Source organism: Gambusia affinis, linkage group LG16, assembly GCF_019740435.1.
Source record: "Gambusia affinis linkage group LG16, SWU_Gaff_1.0, whole genome shotgun sequence".
Taxonomy (NCBI): Eukaryota; Metazoa; Chordata; class Actinopteri; order Cyprinodontiformes; family Poeciliidae; genus Gambusia; species Gambusia affinis.
This window is the reverse complement of record NC_057883.1, coordinates 15,307,642-15,325,182: the sequence shown is the minus strand read 5'-3', so window position 1 is coordinate 15,325,182 and position 17,541 is coordinate 15,307,642. Positions and strand designations below refer to the sequence as shown.

At 36.6% G+C, this 17,541-nt stretch overlaps 1 protein-coding gene across 6 annotated transcripts in view; it reads right to left on the bottom strand.

The window, feature by feature from the left end:
* col12a1a (collagen, type XII, alpha 1a) overlaps positions 1–17,541 on the bottom strand; it is a 67,452-nt gene that overhangs the window by 18,838 nt on the left and 31,073 nt on the right. For 4 of the 6 annotated variants that reach the window (XM_044143009.1, XM_044143012.1, XM_044143008.1 and 1 more), the window contains exons 27-44: positions 16,585–16,714; positions 16,355–16,494; positions 16,122–16,254; positions 15,916–15,939; positions 14,195–14,334; positions 8,097–8,226; positions 7,865–8,004; positions 7,641–7,770; positions 4,839–4,981; positions 3,344–3,473; positions 2,879–3,021; positions 2,620–2,749; positions 1,982–2,101; positions 1,702–1,848; positions 1,472–1,588; positions 1,233–1,385; positions 1,017–1,091; positions 793–932 (exon numbers count right to left, since the gene is read on the bottom strand). In XM_044143009.1, the coding sequence (XP_043998944.1) occupies positions 793–932; positions 1,017–1,091; positions 1,233–1,385; positions 1,472–1,588; positions 1,702–1,848; positions 1,982–2,101; positions 2,620–2,749; positions 2,879–3,021; positions 3,344–3,473; positions 4,839–4,981; positions 7,641–7,770; positions 7,865–8,004; positions 8,097–8,226; positions 14,195–14,334; positions 15,916–15,939; positions 16,122–16,254; positions 16,355–16,494; positions 16,585–16,714 (2,265 nt within the window). The remainder of the gene's footprint in view (positions 1–792; positions 933–1,016; positions 1,092–1,232; positions 1,386–1,471; positions 1,589–1,701; positions 1,849–1,981; positions 2,102–2,619; positions 2,750–2,878; positions 3,022–3,343; positions 3,474–4,838; positions 4,982–7,640; positions 7,771–7,864; positions 8,005–8,096; positions 8,227–14,194; positions 14,335–15,915; positions 15,940–16,121; positions 16,255–16,354; positions 16,495–16,584; positions 16,715–17,541) is intronic. The other 2 variants (XM_044143011.1, XM_044143013.1) reach the window with 1 other exon arrangement.

The following is a 17,541-nucleotide window of genomic DNA, read 5'->3' as shown; positions in this document are numbered from 1 at the left end:
CTAAAGTCTATAGTTTGAAAAACAAAAAATCAAATTTTAGTTGGCTATATAAAATGGTAATGTTTTTCACATCATAAATTTTGCAACTTTGGTTGTCTGTCTTCCACACCTCAGTCATGCAAACATCACCATATTATCTTTATATAACAGCATTTTCTGTTGTATCTAGTTCTTTTTCTAAGCCAAAGGGAAAAACCACTAAGACATCCAAGCTACACTAAACCCAACTCAATGCAGTCTGAGTGACCTTCCATTCAGAATAAAAGCTACTTGTACAGAGAGTTCCCTGTTACCCTGGCTATGGAAACAGGACTTAAATAACCTCAAGTGAGCCAAGTTGGATCTATGAGTGAGCCATTAGCCTAATTCCAGGCCACAGTTGTCACTTTTTATTTGCTTTGCAGTTCCGGTGTTCAAAATTAATGCAGAAAAGCAAGATCTGAGACTTGGGGCAAGTTAAGCAGCTAAACTCCCTGAGAGTTAACTTTTGCTAAATGTTCAAAGACATTTTAGCTCACAGCTAGTATTGTAAAAAACAGAATTGGCGTTTGCCTCCTTTCTCTATAGATTTGTCTGTTAGATTGGTTCTTTTTCATAAATTAAATATTTGTAAATATATTAATGCTAAGATTAATTCTTGATCAGATTAATAGTGGTCCAAGCCAAAAGGAGTGGTGCCCCGTATGAGGGATGAACTCATGACCTTCATGTCAGCAGACTGGTTAGTTTATGAACATTACTACAGTGTATTATAAATTATTCCAGCTAAGTTTAACTTCAAAAACCACTGACCTGCATGCCTTTGGGGCTGATGACATCGAAAGCTGCAGTCATTTTTGTGGTAAATTGGATGACTTTGTTAAAGCTCTCGTCTCCAATACTCCAGGAGCCGTCAATCAAATAGACCAGGTCTGCTTTGGCACCTTTGCACACTGCAATCCAAATGACATAGTGTTAATATAATCTAACCAACAACAAAATGTTAAATATTAAATATATTTCAAAGCTGTTTTCACCATCTAAAGCAGGCGGCACTGAAGCTGGGGGAGGAGGAGTGGGAGGCTCGGTTGGCACCTCGGTGGGTTTGACCACTACAATGACAAATCGCATGTAAAGAGCCAAAAGTTTTATTTTAGAGTAAATAATTGGCTTCTCCCATCCGAATTTCATGGTTTTTACCAGCAGCATTTCCACATGTTAATATGGAACATGGGGAGTGGACACTTTCTTACATGTTCTTTCCTTGACACTGACTCCGGGTCCCTCTAGGTTGGGTGTTTGGGTGTACACAGTGGCATTGTAAAGGGTGTCAGGGCTTAAACCATCAAAACAATAGCTGCTGTCTGAGCCTCGCACCGTGACTTCTTGTGCTCCTCTCTTAGAGGCTACAAAAGAGGAAGAAAACTGAATAATATAATCAGTGTTGATTAAAAAAATTATGAAATAAAAATTTAAGCAACAAAAGTCTTACTGTCAAATGGATTGACTGTCAGTCTGTAGGATGTGGCTGCTCTGTGAGGGGCCCAACGGATGCAGAAAGATTCAAATCCAACATTGTAAGTGGATAAGCCAGTCACATTCAGATACACTAAAAGGAATAGAGCAAGTATTAATACATATGTTTTCTTTGTCCAGTAATTATCCAGTATTAAGTGTCACAGTTTTAAAACCAGTTACTCATAACTGGATTTTTCAACCTACATGTTGTTCCTTGACCAATCAGAGGTCCACTAAAGCCTGTGTTGTACTGGGCCAGCACCTTCAAGTCATATGTCGTTCCAGTTTTTAGGTTTTGTAGTTGGTGTGATGTCACATCTCCAACAAATGCTTCCAAGACGTCATTAGTACCTAAAAAAAATCACCTTACCAATTAAGCCTCAAGGCAATACTGTGCTTCAAAAAGTTAAACATATGTATCCATAAAGTGCATATTTTCTCCAGAACATAATGCCACAATTGCTATAGGGAAGCTCATTTGTACCCTCAGGCTGGTAGATGATCTTGTACCCATTAACCCTGGATGGAGCGGGGTCCCATGACACTCTGAAGCGAGTGTACCACTCATCAGAAACACGGAGATTTCTGGGGCCCAGCATTCCCACTGCAGGAAACAAGACGGGGCAACACAGTTCACTAAGAGGCAAAAGCTTCAAATTCCAAAGTATATAGGCATATGATATATCAGCAATGTAATTACTGTGCTATAGTTTGAAGGTCATTTATGACAGTTAAGTTATGAGGGAAGTATTACAACATGTAATGATAAGTTCTGCTCCATTAAATAAATAAATCATCAATAATTATATTAATGTGGCCTTATGCAGGGGATTATATTATAAGCAATAATGTCTTGGTTGTTTAAGAAGAGAAATTGGCCAATAGAATGACCAGAACTAGAAGTATTAAATCGCTGTAAGTGGAGCAACACCAAACGGTCTCCCACAAGACCTTTGGGTATTTTTGGCACTTATGAAAGGTTGCGCAATCAAGTTCTGATAAAATAAACTGCACATAACACACAAATTGTTTGTATTTCAATAGTGATTTGATGTGTACAGTGGTCAATAATAACTTTAACTCTTATAAAGCAAGCGAATGGGAACCCAAAGGAGTCTTTACCTGTGCGTCCATTTCCTTCCAACTCTCCTCCTGGTCCATCAGCATAGATGGCAGTCACTTTAATATCGTATGGTGTGTCTGGATCCAAGTTCTGGAGGATCACATTGTTTCTGTTGCCTTGAACTGAAGTCTGCAGCGCAAAAGACAATATTATATTATAAAAAGCTCATTATTCAAAACTACAGTATATACAGCTATGTATTTAGCTATTTCACTTCAAAAGAATAAAGTGGAAAATACTTAGAGGTAAGATTCTCACATATTCCTCAATAGGGTCTCCTGTAGTCGGGGCGTAGGTGATGCGATATTGCATGACAGGACCCTCAGCATGTTCCCAGCTAACAGATAGAGTGGTGGTAGTGGGGTCATATACACGCATGTTTCTTGGGCCACCTCGGGGCACTGTGGATATAAAACAGGATGGGAAAAAGGTGCGGAGGTCAGGAATTGTGAACATTTCAAACACTACATCATTCTTTAAAGGGATCAGACTTTCTTGGAATTATTTAAAGTGTTTTTATTAAGAATTTATAAGGTTTTTCTAATATCTTTAAGCAAATGCCCAAATGACTGAAAGACGTTCATAAAACCAAGTCCGCTTCAAATGATCACAAGAAGCCGGAGGTTCTTCACAGCAAAATAGAAAGAAGGCTGAAAGAATCGCTCCTTAAACTTGTTGCACCATACAAATATTGTCATTTAACAGCAGATCTCAGGGACTTACGTGTCTTTCCAGCATCACTAACAGCAGGACCCTCTCCATCGCTGTACAAGGCAACAACGCCAACATTATAGTCGGTATCTGGGAGCAGCTGTGTCAGCAGAGCTGTGGTGGTGGTGCCTGGCACCAAAATCTGATCAGAAAAGACAAATAAACTTTAATTTCTTTAGTGTTTTTTAATTTATTATTTAGAATTTTGGATGCAAATCTGACGGTCTGACAGTTTTTACTGAATTCAAAAAAGATTACTCTCTTCAATCTTTGTTTCCGTCAAATACCCCGACAGAGTAAGGTCAGAGATCCTCGAGGGGTTTGGCCTGATGATAGTCTCTCTTAGAGAAAGGACTGACATGTTATTAAAGGGTTCAAATTTATATGCAAAGTAAGCAACAATGGGGATTCTAGGTGTTGAAGAAAACAAAGTGACCGGTGGACCAGCTGTTCCGCTATCTCTGTAGTGTTAATTGGTTCATTTATCTTTAATTCTGATTTTATCACTTCTAGTCTTCTGACATCTAATCTGGTGAGGAGCCTGATTAGATGCTTACACCAGTAAAGCAGATAATAAAAGCTATAAATCTCCAGGTGTTGTTTTACTTGAAGTTTGGCTAATTAAAGACCACATTGCCACCAACATATCCTGAAATATAAGCACAGACTAAAAAGTGTTGTAAGGATATGTAGCAAAATGATGGGGATAAGTCTGCTAGAGCTCGCACATCTCTAGCAAATTAACAAGGAAGGCTAAAGCTATCCATGCTGATCCAAAATCACCCTCTTCATTACCATTACAGGTTGTTGATAATTAAATGTAACACCAATTAGTATAAATCTTCATTTACTTATGATAGTGTTGGTCTAATTCATAATTTGAGATAAGCCCAAACAAACTGTGCTGGTATATGATACTGTGTGCAATATGGGTGTTGTAGTGTAATATCATTGTATTTTTTTTAAAAAGGTCTTAACATCTTATGAATGTGCTAATATGAAGAATATAGTATTTAATTGACTATCAGGTCATGACAATATGAGAAATTGAAAATTTAAAGACTGCGGAAGGGTGGAAGCTTTCAATATAAAACTGATTGGTTGTTAAAATGTTTATAGATCCTTTTCACATGTTGTAGGCGCTCTTCTAACATATGGCACCTTTTATGTAGACAGCAGGAAATACTATTAAAGAACTACTGGTTTAATAAAAAGGTTTAATGTTAAGGCTTTAGTAGGTAGACACAGGAAAGAATTCAGCTGGCAGTAATTATGCTCATGGACAATTCTCGCAATCATCTGATGAACAGACCAACTTAATTTAACAGTATAATGTAAGACATGGTGATCTGAAGATTTTGGTCCAAAAACCACTGGATAAGGCCCACATTGGCCCATTAATCTTAAATAACGGTATTGATCTAAAGGATTGCAAGAATAACATAATACCTCTGGAACACAAAAAGGAAATATGATACATATTGCTGAATGGATGATTGACACTCACTGACTCAGAAGGCCTGGTACCAATCAGAGGAGCATAGACCACTCTGTACTGTTGGACTGGACCTGTGGCTGCCTCCCAGCGAACATTCAAAGTGTTGGTTGTCGGGTTGAAGACCTTAATGTTCCTGACAGGACTCCGCTCCACTGCCGATCCATGAACAATGGAGGGACACAAGATAGTTTGAGGTAGAAACAGACATAAAAAAGGAAATGTAAGGGTAAGAGAGTGTTTTCCACAAATTACTTCTTTGTGAATCTCCTGGCTGTTGCTGTCAATTTTTATCAGAGATTTTACACCAAGGTCCATACTAAATTTATGCATAGCCAAAGGAAGGTTCTATCCAATCTTTTCAATAAAATAGAAACTATTCTCCCAAGCAACCAACAGAGGCATGTTTAAGTCATTGTTTAACAATACCACTATCAATGGGACACTTCCTGTCAGTGCCCTAAAGATTTATGAAAAGCGCAGCCCTAAACCTTCCACAAACCTAAAGCAGATGTTTTAGTCTCTGCAAAAATCTAGCTTAGTTAGATCTAAAGTCTGGTAAAGTCATTAAAAGTAGTTGACTGTGATACATAATTTTAGATAATCTGGCATGATAAAAATTATTTTGACTGTAATGATTCAAATACAAATGTACACAATTCAGTTGGAATCTGTCTATACAATTAGATTGTATAAGAACTAGAAGACTGGTCATCTTTTCAAGATTTCTTCCTGGTTAAATGTTTTCCCTTTGTTTGTTTGCATTAGTTGGTAGTTTGTGATTTTGTATAAAGATCTTGAAATACTATGTTTTTTGTTTTGCTTCACATACCCCTGGTACTGCTAAAAGTAAATTTATCTGGAGTGATTCAAGTGGCACAAACAACATATATCCAAATGTACAGTATGTGCCCAAAGAGACAGCCAGTCTTTATCTGAAAGGTGCGAGATCTTGTTCTGAATCATTTAATCCCTGTTTCATTTTTTTCCCATTCAAATTTGTAAAGCAATTTTCATTTTATTTCTTATTAGATTCTAAGCACTTTCATTAAATGTCTTTTTTGAGATGTCTTTAATGTAATTTTCTATTGAGGGCCAAAAGGGACAAAATGTAATTAATAAACACATAATAAATCATTAATTAAATGTACCATGAGATTAATAAATTAATGGTTTGATGTTTAAATAATCTGTTTAATACACAATCTTAAATATATCATTCAATAATTAGAATGTAAACCCTAATAGCTTATGCAAATAATTAAGTAAATGCCTGTTTAATTATTTAATGGTCCTGTTCTTGAAATGTCACCATAAAATAATTTTATCTGTCAAACTCACACATCAAAGTCCAGGACTTTAATATTAAAGTCTCTCCAAAGACCTTACGAGAAAGATTATAAAAATTCTCCAATAGAAGATCCGATCTGATTTTCAAAAATCAGTCAAGTTAAACAGATCCATTGTTAGCTCTGCCCATAGCCCCGCCCCTCGACTGTTGAAGGCAACTTTGAAATTATTTCATGGTGATACTGCAAGAAACAGGAACTATAAAATAGTTGATCATGCATTAGTAAATTATCTCAATTGGCTACTAAGTTTTATTTTATTGATTGAATTATATATTTAATGAATAAATTTTCTATTAAATAAATTATTTAAATATTTATTTAAGATTTGTGTATTTCGTGATCATGCATCTATTTATTCAATTTTGTCACCTTTGGCTCTCTATAATTTTCCGTGAGTAGATTTGTTTTATTGATAACTGATTTTATTCATTACATGTTGTCAATGATTCTTGTAATTTTTATCTGAACTGTTGATTAATTACCATTAATTTGAAATATGTGCACAGCAATGTGCACAGAGATCTCCTGATTCTTTTACAATATGCAATAGAGATTGTGCAATTGGAAAGAAAATAATTCATTCTACAGGTACCATTTTAGTTTAGACTTAACAAAATATGATACATATAATTTAACTCTGCAACATATCAGTGGTCACATGAATTCATAAGGTTTGGATGAACATAAACCACTAAAAAAGCCATAAGCTACAAGTCATGACTATAGGAGGGAAAAACAGAGTAAAAGTGACATGCACGGAGCATTACCCACACCAAGTGAACTGAGAGTCATAGAGTACATAATGCCATCCTTTCATTTATTCCTTGCTAGTTTTTCCTAAAAGGAAAGGCCACACACTCAACACATCCTTCCCCCATTCTTAGGTCATTCCATTATCCTGACCACTATTCTTTCTTCCAGCCTGTAAATTATTATTATTACGGTAAAGACAGAGGAGACCCCTTTATAACACTGCCAGGCCAGAGGAATGCTTTCCTACGCAATCACCCCACAAAATGCTGACTCATTCTCAGCATAGCTTGGTGGTTTAACTGTGGGAGAAACTGGAAAATCTCTGCCCTTAGTCAAAGTTCTCACCAAGCAGAACCCTCTCATCTTTTGCTATTCCATATGTTCTACTTAACAAGTAATGTTAATTTTATGTGTCCTTAGAAAGTAATTAAATTTGACTGGACTGGTTTTGGCTATGAAAGATTTGGGTGATGAAAGTACTTAAAGCTGGCAAACTTATTGAAGAATCTGGACATGTGGGATGAGCAGGCCAGAAACTGAGGCCAGTGAGTCCACTCTGGACAGACATGAATGGATTTCTGATTCAGGAATACAATCCCACTGGCATTACGCAAGCTTTTCCAAACACTGCATGCTGTTTTAAAGGAGATTACCGTTTCTACTTTATACATCTGGACCAATGTAATTTATACTTTTGCTGCGTACTTACATGTTTTCCCATTCTCAGACAAACGAAGTCCCTCTCCAGTAGCATAAATTGGAACCACAGATACAGTGTAAACTGTATCAGAATCCAGATTTTTTAGAACCGTGTTGTAGGTGCTTCCTGAAACTTGGACCTACACAGAAACACAACACACTAAGCTTTGAAAAGTGGTGAACATGTTATAAATACTTAATAAGAACATGTGGTCGTTTTTAATTCCTTCTTACCATTTCTTCATTTCCTCCAGCTTCAGGGACATAGTAGATCCTGTACTGACGCACACTTCCCTCAGCAGGCTCCCATAGGACATTCAGTGTGCTGGTAGTGGGGTCTCTTACTCTCAAGTTTCTAACACCACCCAGAGGCTCTTTCACACGATAAGAAATAAAATGTTTAGTGCAGTAGAAGTACTTCCTTAGCTTTTGGCTCATAAAAGCTCCAAAATGATAAATTACTTACTAGTCTTTCCAATTCCATTAAGGTCCCTACTGACTCCAGTGGCGTAAACTGCAGCAACGCTAATTGAGTACTCGGTGTCAGGGGTCAGCTTGGGAAGCAGGACATTAGTCTTTTTCCCGCCCACCTGGGTCTAGTTGGGAGAGCATAGACAATAAGTAAGTCATGAGACATTCAAAGTTTGAGATGCTGTTTTATAACATAAACCTTTTGTTCTTCACAGTTACAGCCCTGAGCTGTCTGGTGTATTTGTAATAGTTCACAATACTGCTTTATCAAGAATTTTCTCTCACCAACCTCTCACTCCTTTCAAAAATGGATAAGTAGATATTTTACTTGCAGTAAAAGGTATTGTGCAAAAACTGGCATTTATTTTTAAAGCAACTGCTGCTGTTTCTCTGTTTGAAAAACTATATTTGCAGCCTCATGTTCGCACCGATGTTGGCTCTCAGTAGTATTGCATTGTTAGACTGCACATTAATAATATATGCAAGGACTGTTTGGAATGCACTGTGTGTGTCGTTATTGTCATAAATACATACGGTTCATATTTTTTGGGAGGGGGGACAGATTCAGTGCATCTAACCCCACACCTGACAGAAATAATAGCTTCTAAGTTGATAAAGCTTTTTCTAAATGTAGGCGGCAATAATATTTAGCAAAGATAGCATTACTCTCTTCGTAGAATAAAGTAAAAGAATGAAGTTGTATTTGGCTAGAACAATTTAACCACTTGAAAATGTTTGTAATATGTAAATAAGAATGTGCTCATATTTAAGAACATATTTAAATCTCTTTGAAATTGTTTTGATATGGCTAGTGATGTTTATATTCAGCTCTCTTCATTTTGTTCCTCTCCAGAGTGATGAATTGTGCATTTAATTCAGCACATAAATACACTATGTGAATTCATTCAGTTCCAACCAACATGACTCTGCATGATAATTTTTACATGAAGGCATGTACCATTATACTCCTAATAGTTTAGTATCACTAATAGTTGCATTTATCTATAAACTACTTAGTAAAACTTGAGATTGGAGTGCTTTTAAGATAGGTGACATTAACTTTGGTCTTGTCTCATTGCGAACAAATAAAGAATACTGCACTTTCTGCTTCCACAAAACAAAGTTTTTGAAAATCTTTGGAAATATATATTCCATCTGATTTTGATATGACAAAAACTCCTCAATGGGTTCTTGATTTCAAAATTTCTGATGGAAAAAACTTTACCTGAGAAACTACAAGGCTATCAACTTCTCAACACCCAACCTAGAGGGGTCTGGAGTCAGTGAATCTTTTGAGTGTTTTTAGATATAAATGGTGCAAAGTGATCCTGCCAAAGTAAATCTCTGCGCTGATGCTAGGAACAGATGTTCATCAAGACTAAAAGTTTATTTATTATAGTGCTTTTGCCTTACAATTATCAACAAAATATCTGTTCTAAAGGCATGTGAAAATATGGACATTAAAGTGCTCAATTTATACACTTAAATACTGTCCGGATTTTTTGTCATCCATGACATCAGCAGGAAAACATTCACGACCTTTGAAGAGAGTTGCTTAATCCTTTATCAGCAACAAAGAAAAACAGATGGTCACAAGTTTTATTAGTTTGGAACTGTCAGTTTTCACAAACAAAAGCTCACGATTTATTTCCTGAAAAACATATTTGTAGCAGGTTAAAATTCTCAAAACTCTTTGGGATTGGTTCAATTCTTAAAATCCAGACAGTGAATCAAGTGGATTATGCTGAGCCCAGTGTGAGAGCTTCCAAATGTTTATCTGCCTTTAAGTGTGATAAAATCTAGATGACCAGTTTAATTATAATTTGTATACTTTTTGGTTTTGATACTAAAGCAAAAACATTTCCTATGCCTGCTGTCATAAATGTAGTTAGAAAAAGAAAAAAAAAAGCAAACCATTGGGAAGCCTTTGGAGAGCAATGTGTGTATGCAGAACATTTGCAGATATGAACCATGATAAACCCTTGTCAAATTACACCGACATTACGATTGCATATGATGTAAATAATAAAGTATTTAAATGTAAAAGTTTTGCATAGTAAAGTAAGGATTATAAAAAAAATATGATATTCATGGATATAAACCCGTTGTTGGTCTTGTTTTTTGGTTCTTGAACTTTATTGGTGAGTTTGTCAAATTACAAGATTTTAATAATGCCTGACAAACATCATTTCAGAGCTATTTTATGATCAAATGGAACCACTAAAACAAATTCAGGGCTTAACGAGGAAAAGGTTTTCTCATTTTCATTACATTGCTCATGTTGTTTATACATTCAAGCATTTCACAGACTTTTACTTGTTCAGAGTGGTTGCCAGAAAAAAAACAAAAGTTTAACATGTTTGAAAAAAAATCTGTTGGGAAAAACTGGTTGAATAATGCTCAAAACTAAGAGCAATAACTTAAAAAAAGTAAATAAAGTAAGACAGCATGGGAACAAAGCACAGTGGAGCTGTTTGAAACAAGTAAATACCTCATCTTGCCAGCTGTCAATTGTACTGGATTGTTGGTCTTGGTTCACAAAAACAAGACTGACTCATATTTTAGTTATTTACTCAACAATGACTTTTGTAGGAAGGTATATGTTAGTGGTTGAAAACAAACTTAAGCAAAAAGATTACTTTAAGCTATTGCTGCTAATTTTCCGATAATATTGCATTATGTTTCAATTGTGCTAGAAAATGCAGTGTGACAAAAATAACACTACACCAATTCCTTTGACAGTAGTATCCACATTTTGTTCATCAGCTAAAACAGATTAGACATGACTGCTGAAAAAACTTCACATTAGTAGCATCCCAACTTTAAGACACATAATTTCCACTGCAATCAACATAAATGATACTTAGAAATTGTTTCACTGACCCAATAATAAACTTATTTAGTCTAATGAGACGCCATGCAGACGCTCTGTCTGCCCTGATAAATATTCATCTGATCAGTAACGAAGCACAGCACATGGCGCCTACACTGTAAAAAGTAATAAGTTCACTTTACTTAAAAAAAGTTAGGAAACCGATTGCCTCAAAATCTTCAAGTAAAGTAGCTAATTCATTTTAAGGTGTTATTGCTAAAAATAACTATGTTTAGACCACTCAGATAAAGGCAGTAAACCTGAGTGCCGTTAACTCAAAATCATTAATTGGGTTAACTGTAAAATATTCATTCAGACAACTCATGCAATGGCAGTAAACTTGAGTGCCGTTAACTCAAAATCATTAGTAAAGTTTACTATAAAATGTCAATTATGACTACTTCAAATTGTGAGTTATGTCAATTAAGCAGTACTCATAAAAATAAGTTATACTTACACGTTTAAGAGTTCACATTACTTGCAAAATATCAGGAAACCGATTGCCTTGATATGTTCAAGTAAGATGAACCAAAAGTGTTAAGTTATTGGAACGAAGAGCCAACAGACCACAGTTTGAATGGAAAAAAATGTTTAATAATTAAACAAGTTTACCTTAAATACAAGGTTCTCAAGTGTGGTTACATACACACTAACCTGGAAACAAAGTTTTCCACAGACTTTTTTTAGGGAAAAAAAATTACATGACTTTTTTTCTAGGGTAGCCTTCAATCTAATATTGAATCCTTCAAATGGCCCTCAGCCTTTAAAACTTTGAGAATCCCTGCTTAAATGTCTTTGTTGACTGGTGTGAAACAGAAACTAAATTCTCAATACTAGAGCCTAACATTTATCATAACATTGATAAAGTAAATAATGAAGTAGTGAAGTGAAGTAATGTTTCTCCTCATTAACATAAAACCATTTAGTAGTCTGCAAATGCAATGATGCTCTGTCCAACAAAAAAAGAATCAAACAAGAAATAAAAATCACTTTTCCAATAAGGGTAAAGGCATCAACGTTGATCCATAATGTCACATCACATTCACTCATTGCATCAGAAGATTTTTGAGTGATTGTATTTTTGGTTTTAGGGATTTATATCCAAGTGACAGAAGCACCCTTTGGATGAAGTCAAAGGTGTACTTCAGTTGTTGAGGGTACTCCAAATTCAGAGAATAAATAAGTCCAAAGAGCAAGCACATGGCATGTGGAAGATTCCCAAGATCATTCATGACAAGACTTCCTTCCAAAATGATGGCAGTACTTGAAGACTGGAGGTGCAGTGAGTCAGTGAAGGCCAGCCTGTCCTCAGGAATGATGGTCAGGATCCCAATGGGGGTGTGAGACACGTCTGGGTCTTCGCAGTCCTAACAACAATAGAAGCAACACCACAATTACATATCAACATAACACTTCTTTAGGGTGACCAGACGTCCTCTTTTTCCCGGACATGTCCTACTTTTCAGACCTAAAAAAATGTCTGGGGGGAATTTAAAAATCGTCCGGGATTTTGGTCAACTGCCTCAAAACACATTACATAGCTTACAGTGCATTGTGATTACATTGCCACTCCGTTCCACTACTCCATTCCAGGTTTCTTTGTATGGCAAAGAAATCGGTAGCACATGTACACACATGTTCCCCCCCCCGCCCCCCGTCTCCCCCATCTCCACCCCCCGTTGGCGCATGTGTGTCCGCCGATTCTACCCCCCCGCCAACAAAAAAAGAAGTGTCCTCCTTTTCAGAAACCCAAATCTGGTGACCCTACACTTCTTCATCATGGCTGCTTCTCCTACAGTTTACAGCTGCCCTACCTATGGCAGTCTACTCATCATAAGCCTTCTATAACAGTACAGCGGCTTTTTTAACCCGCCAACATCTTTATCCTTATCCCTTTTCCTTTTTTTGTTTTGCGCCCCGGACAGCTTTTTTGCACTGCCGCTCCATCTTGTTGCCACTAAATAAACATGATATTTTCGACTAACGTTAGTCCCAGGCATCGCTAAATCATTACACATAAAGTTAACCTCAAAACCTGGACTTACGGATGAATTACACGGCCGAGAAAACGAATATAAGTTTGCTAAAAAACAGTGGGACTTACCGTGACAAAACTTAGCTGCAGCAACCGCCGTATTGTTGACAGTTTGGAGTTTCTTTCAAACACGTCGTCACTCGTCAGTGTCCAATGCGCATGTGCGTTCAACGAGAGCTGCCGAATGATGCCGAGTTTTTTGCTGGTTATGCAGATGCGTTTTGCTCACTCATAACTCCAAGTTCGGGTTACTTGCTGCTGATGAGTTTGATTACTTGCCTCAGTAGAAAGTTGTCTTTGCTAAGTTTAAGTTAGTATAGTCAACAGAATAAGCTGGAATGAGTTCAGGTCACTTTTCTTTTTGAGTACACTTTACTTTTACATTTTACAGTGTAGAGGCGGGGCGTCACTCTGCTTCCAGGGTGACGCATTGTTCCGCATAGCTTTATTCTCATAAAAATCGTACTGTGTAAAATGTAAGGACTGTATTTACTTAACCTTAACAGAGAATTTGAAACAATAACTGAAGTGAAGTGGTGGAGGAGAGACATTTTAATCAAAGTTGGATGGAACATTCGGCACTAGACTTAGTTTGCGTCACATCTAATTCATTTTACTGTCAGTCTGTGAATAGAGTGTGCGTAGGCATGCGACCAAAGTTTAACTTTTTTTTTTTGTTTTTGTTTTGAAGTCTTGTTTTTGAAAGCGATGACAAATGTGACAGTAAATTGAAACCAAATCAGCATCTGCAATCCAAAGAGATTTTTGTACTTTTTGGAAAGCTGCCAATAATTGCATAATCACAGAAAGACCTTCAATGGTGGATAGTATGAGAGAGAAAGTGATTTGAATCACAATGAACCAAATAATGAATACCATAAGCAGAGTTGTAGATTTACAGATACTGCGTTTCGTGGCAACACTTGTGAGGCAGAAACAATTTTTGCCGACTGTAAAAGGCATGAGAAAAGTCTGTTGGATAACTTATGAAAGCAACACCAAGATCCAACAAGACAAAAAAACACAGCTATGATAATTAAACCTACTACATTTAAAGTTTAAGATTGGCAATGATGACTAAAAAAATGACATTCGTAGAGGAAAATCTACAAGTTTTTGAAGCAGCCCTTTAACTCTACTTTTTAAAAATACCTAGTACTAAATCAGCGTTAGCATCAGGACTTACAGTCTGACTCCTGCCTCCAGCCGTGGGGACATAAGTGATCTTGTAGTTCTGGACACGGCCCGTAGGTGGAGTCCACCTGGCGTTCAGAGTAGTGGTGGTTTCATTGTACACAACTAAGTTGGTGGGAGGTGCTCTTGGTACTGAAAAGTATACAAGCACCCACATTTATCACTGTTACAGCCACATCAACATCTGTTACAAATACAAGTGTCTCTCAATAAATTACAATGTCATCTAAGAGTTAAGCAATAAAAGAATGACGCTTATATTGATTCATTATACACAAAGGGACATGTTTCAAGAGTTTATTTCTGTGAATTTTGCTTGCAGCTAATAAAAGGACAAAAGATTATTAAAAATGATATAAGACTAATACACAATGAGGCTGTCAATTCAGAAATGTTGGCTTTCTGAAAGTATGTTGCTGTTCTCTAAAGTAAATTAATTGAATACATTGTCAGGTCCCTTGCATGTATTACTGCTCTGCTGAGGTATTTAGGAAGCCCAAGGTGTTTTATTAGTGGGATCTTGATTTACAAAGGAAACGCAAAATTACTTTTACTTTTCTCCTTTGGCTAGAAAATAGGCTTCATTTATTGTCTCTGGTTCAGGAGTGGTTTAACACAAAGGATGCAACAATTGTAGCTCATGACATAGATACATATAGGTGGTATGGCTATAGAAATACTAACACTCCAGTTAGTACCTCCCTAAACTTGGGTTTTGCTTCACAATCTGCTGGAGACTATAGTCATTACTTCTTGTGGAACCTTTTTCTACCACACTTTGTCCTCCTACTTCACTTTCAATTTCAGACAGATTCTTTAGCAATTACATTTTTGCCTTAACTTTCAGAAACAAATTTTTGCAATGATTCCCTCTGTGTGCAATTAATCTATATAATGTGACTTCCACATTTTGAACTCGTTTATTGAAATATGTTTTCAATAAACCAGTTTTTTGTTTTCAATGATATTTTAATGCATTGAAATGCACCTGCAGTAAAAGCATTAGCCATACGTATAGTCTTATATATTTAAAGTCATAGTCCTTCATAGTTTTCAAAGGCATGTTCAACATTTCAGTTCTTTCTAGTTAATGAGTCATTTGTCATTAAAATCTTTATTTTAGTAAATCAATTCTGGGATTGATTTACATCTTCTAAGCAGCTATTAACTAAGAAGGACTGCAACTTTAAAGAGGAAAAGACACTCCTCAGAGGTTTGTCTTTTCTCAAAGAGGGATGGATCCTTTTCAGCGCCAATGGAATGATGATAATGATGATAATGATGATGATGATGACGATGATGACAGATGAATTCATAATGCAATTAATACATGGAGAGATGAATTGATGGATGGATGGATGGATAGATAGATGAATGGGAAGGGGATGAGTGATGAAATGGACATAAAAAACAAGGGTCAAAATTTCTACTTTGCCAGACATGCATGGTGGGAATCCATCTTCAGCCACTGAACCCGACCAAGTCATGGAAGTGAAGTATGGTCGTTTGGTAAAACACAAAGACAGACAAAAACAGTAAAACCACAATGACACAGCTGCAGCGTGGTTGGAGCAGTGGATGGGTTATGGACTGGCCTTGATGATGAAATGAAAGTAGTCCAATGAAAAACGGTTCTGATGACTGGATGAAGTAATAAACATGCTTTTGGAATGGAGAAAAAGCATCCATTTGTTTTACCACAAACATACTTACTTGGTCCAATACCACCCTTGGGCACTACAGAGGCAGAAATAGAAAGGTATGATGTCTAATTTTATAGGCTTATTTCTTGATGAAAATACAAAAAAACAGTTTTTTAACCTTTGATCAAAGTCCAAGGAAGAAATTAGTTAGTCAAGTAAAAATGTAATAATTGTACGTAATACTTCATCACATCGCTTATAAGTCAAGTGTCTTACATGTCCTCTCAGTGCCCATCAGATCTTCGCTCTCTGACTCATCTGGGTAAATTGCAGTCACACGCACTTCATATGGTGTGTCTGGCTCCAAGTTCTCCATGACGTGGGTTGTCTCATCGCTGTTCAGAATGGCCTGATCAGAAAAATAATCACAATCTGCATGAAGACAATCTCCGAGCCAGAGTGAAAGAACGAAAGCTTGGAAAATAAAATTTAGTTCAAGAATTTGTTACATCTAGGAAGTTGTTTTCTCCTTTCTTAGACCAGGCAATACGGTACAGAGCAACATCAGGAGCCCCGTGCTCCCAGGTTGCTCTGAAGCTGGTCTGGGTAACTTCCGAGAACTCCAGGTTCTTTGGTGCTGGAACCACATCTTGAATGAAAAAATGACACAGTTTTATTGCATCTGGAATCTGTTCTACTTACACAATGTTCTCAATGACAGAATGGTTATCATTCATACCTGTGATTGCAGATCCAGTCATCGGCTGCCCAGCTCCCACGTCATAAATTGGAGTGACAGCTAAAGTGTACTCAGTCTGTGAGATCAGGTTCTCCAGTTGTTTCTCTATCACTCTTCCTCCCACTTCAAGCTAAGGAATACACACAGGATGGGTAAATATATGTACATCTTGATAAATTATAATAGTATCAAAAAGTAAAATTATTCAATATTACAAAGTAAAACATATATAACATATGGATTAACTCCTCATGCTAAATTTCAAGGATTTATTTCTGTTAATTTGGAAGATCTCTTAAAGTAAATAAAAACCCATCTTTTGTTTCCCAGAAAACAAAGAAAATTACAATATAACATAAGACCAATGAAAATGTTATGATATAACCTACACCAGGACTCTATTAATTATTAATACTTTTAGGTTTCAAAGTAGTACTGAAAAAGACTTGACCAAAGTATCACCTTCAATGAATATTACTAACTAGACCGAAACTGATATCCATTAACAGCAGCTATATGTTTGTCTGAACTGGAACTGGGATTGTCAAGAGGGGACAATTTGTCCTGCAGTTTGTGGCACACTGTCACTGGCTTCTATCACACACATCCTCAACTTTTGCAGCCACTTTCACATGCGTGCTTTTACCACTGGAGCTTCAAGGATCACCTCCATCTGATTTATGGCTCAGGATGAAGCAAAATGCAGACCAAAGGTTTTGCTGCTCTTGCCCAAGAACTCCCAAAAGGAGATATGTAACCATAAACTATTTGTCCATGATAACCAAATGTTAATTCCTGCAAAATTGAATTCTGATATTTTCATAATCCTTTCGCTCGACCACAGTAAATTCCCAAATGTCCTACCAACCATCTGCTGACTCCATTACAGTGGCTAGGCCAGGATAATAAAGTATCCGTACAAAACAATCTAAATAAATTCATCACCTTTGAGCCTAA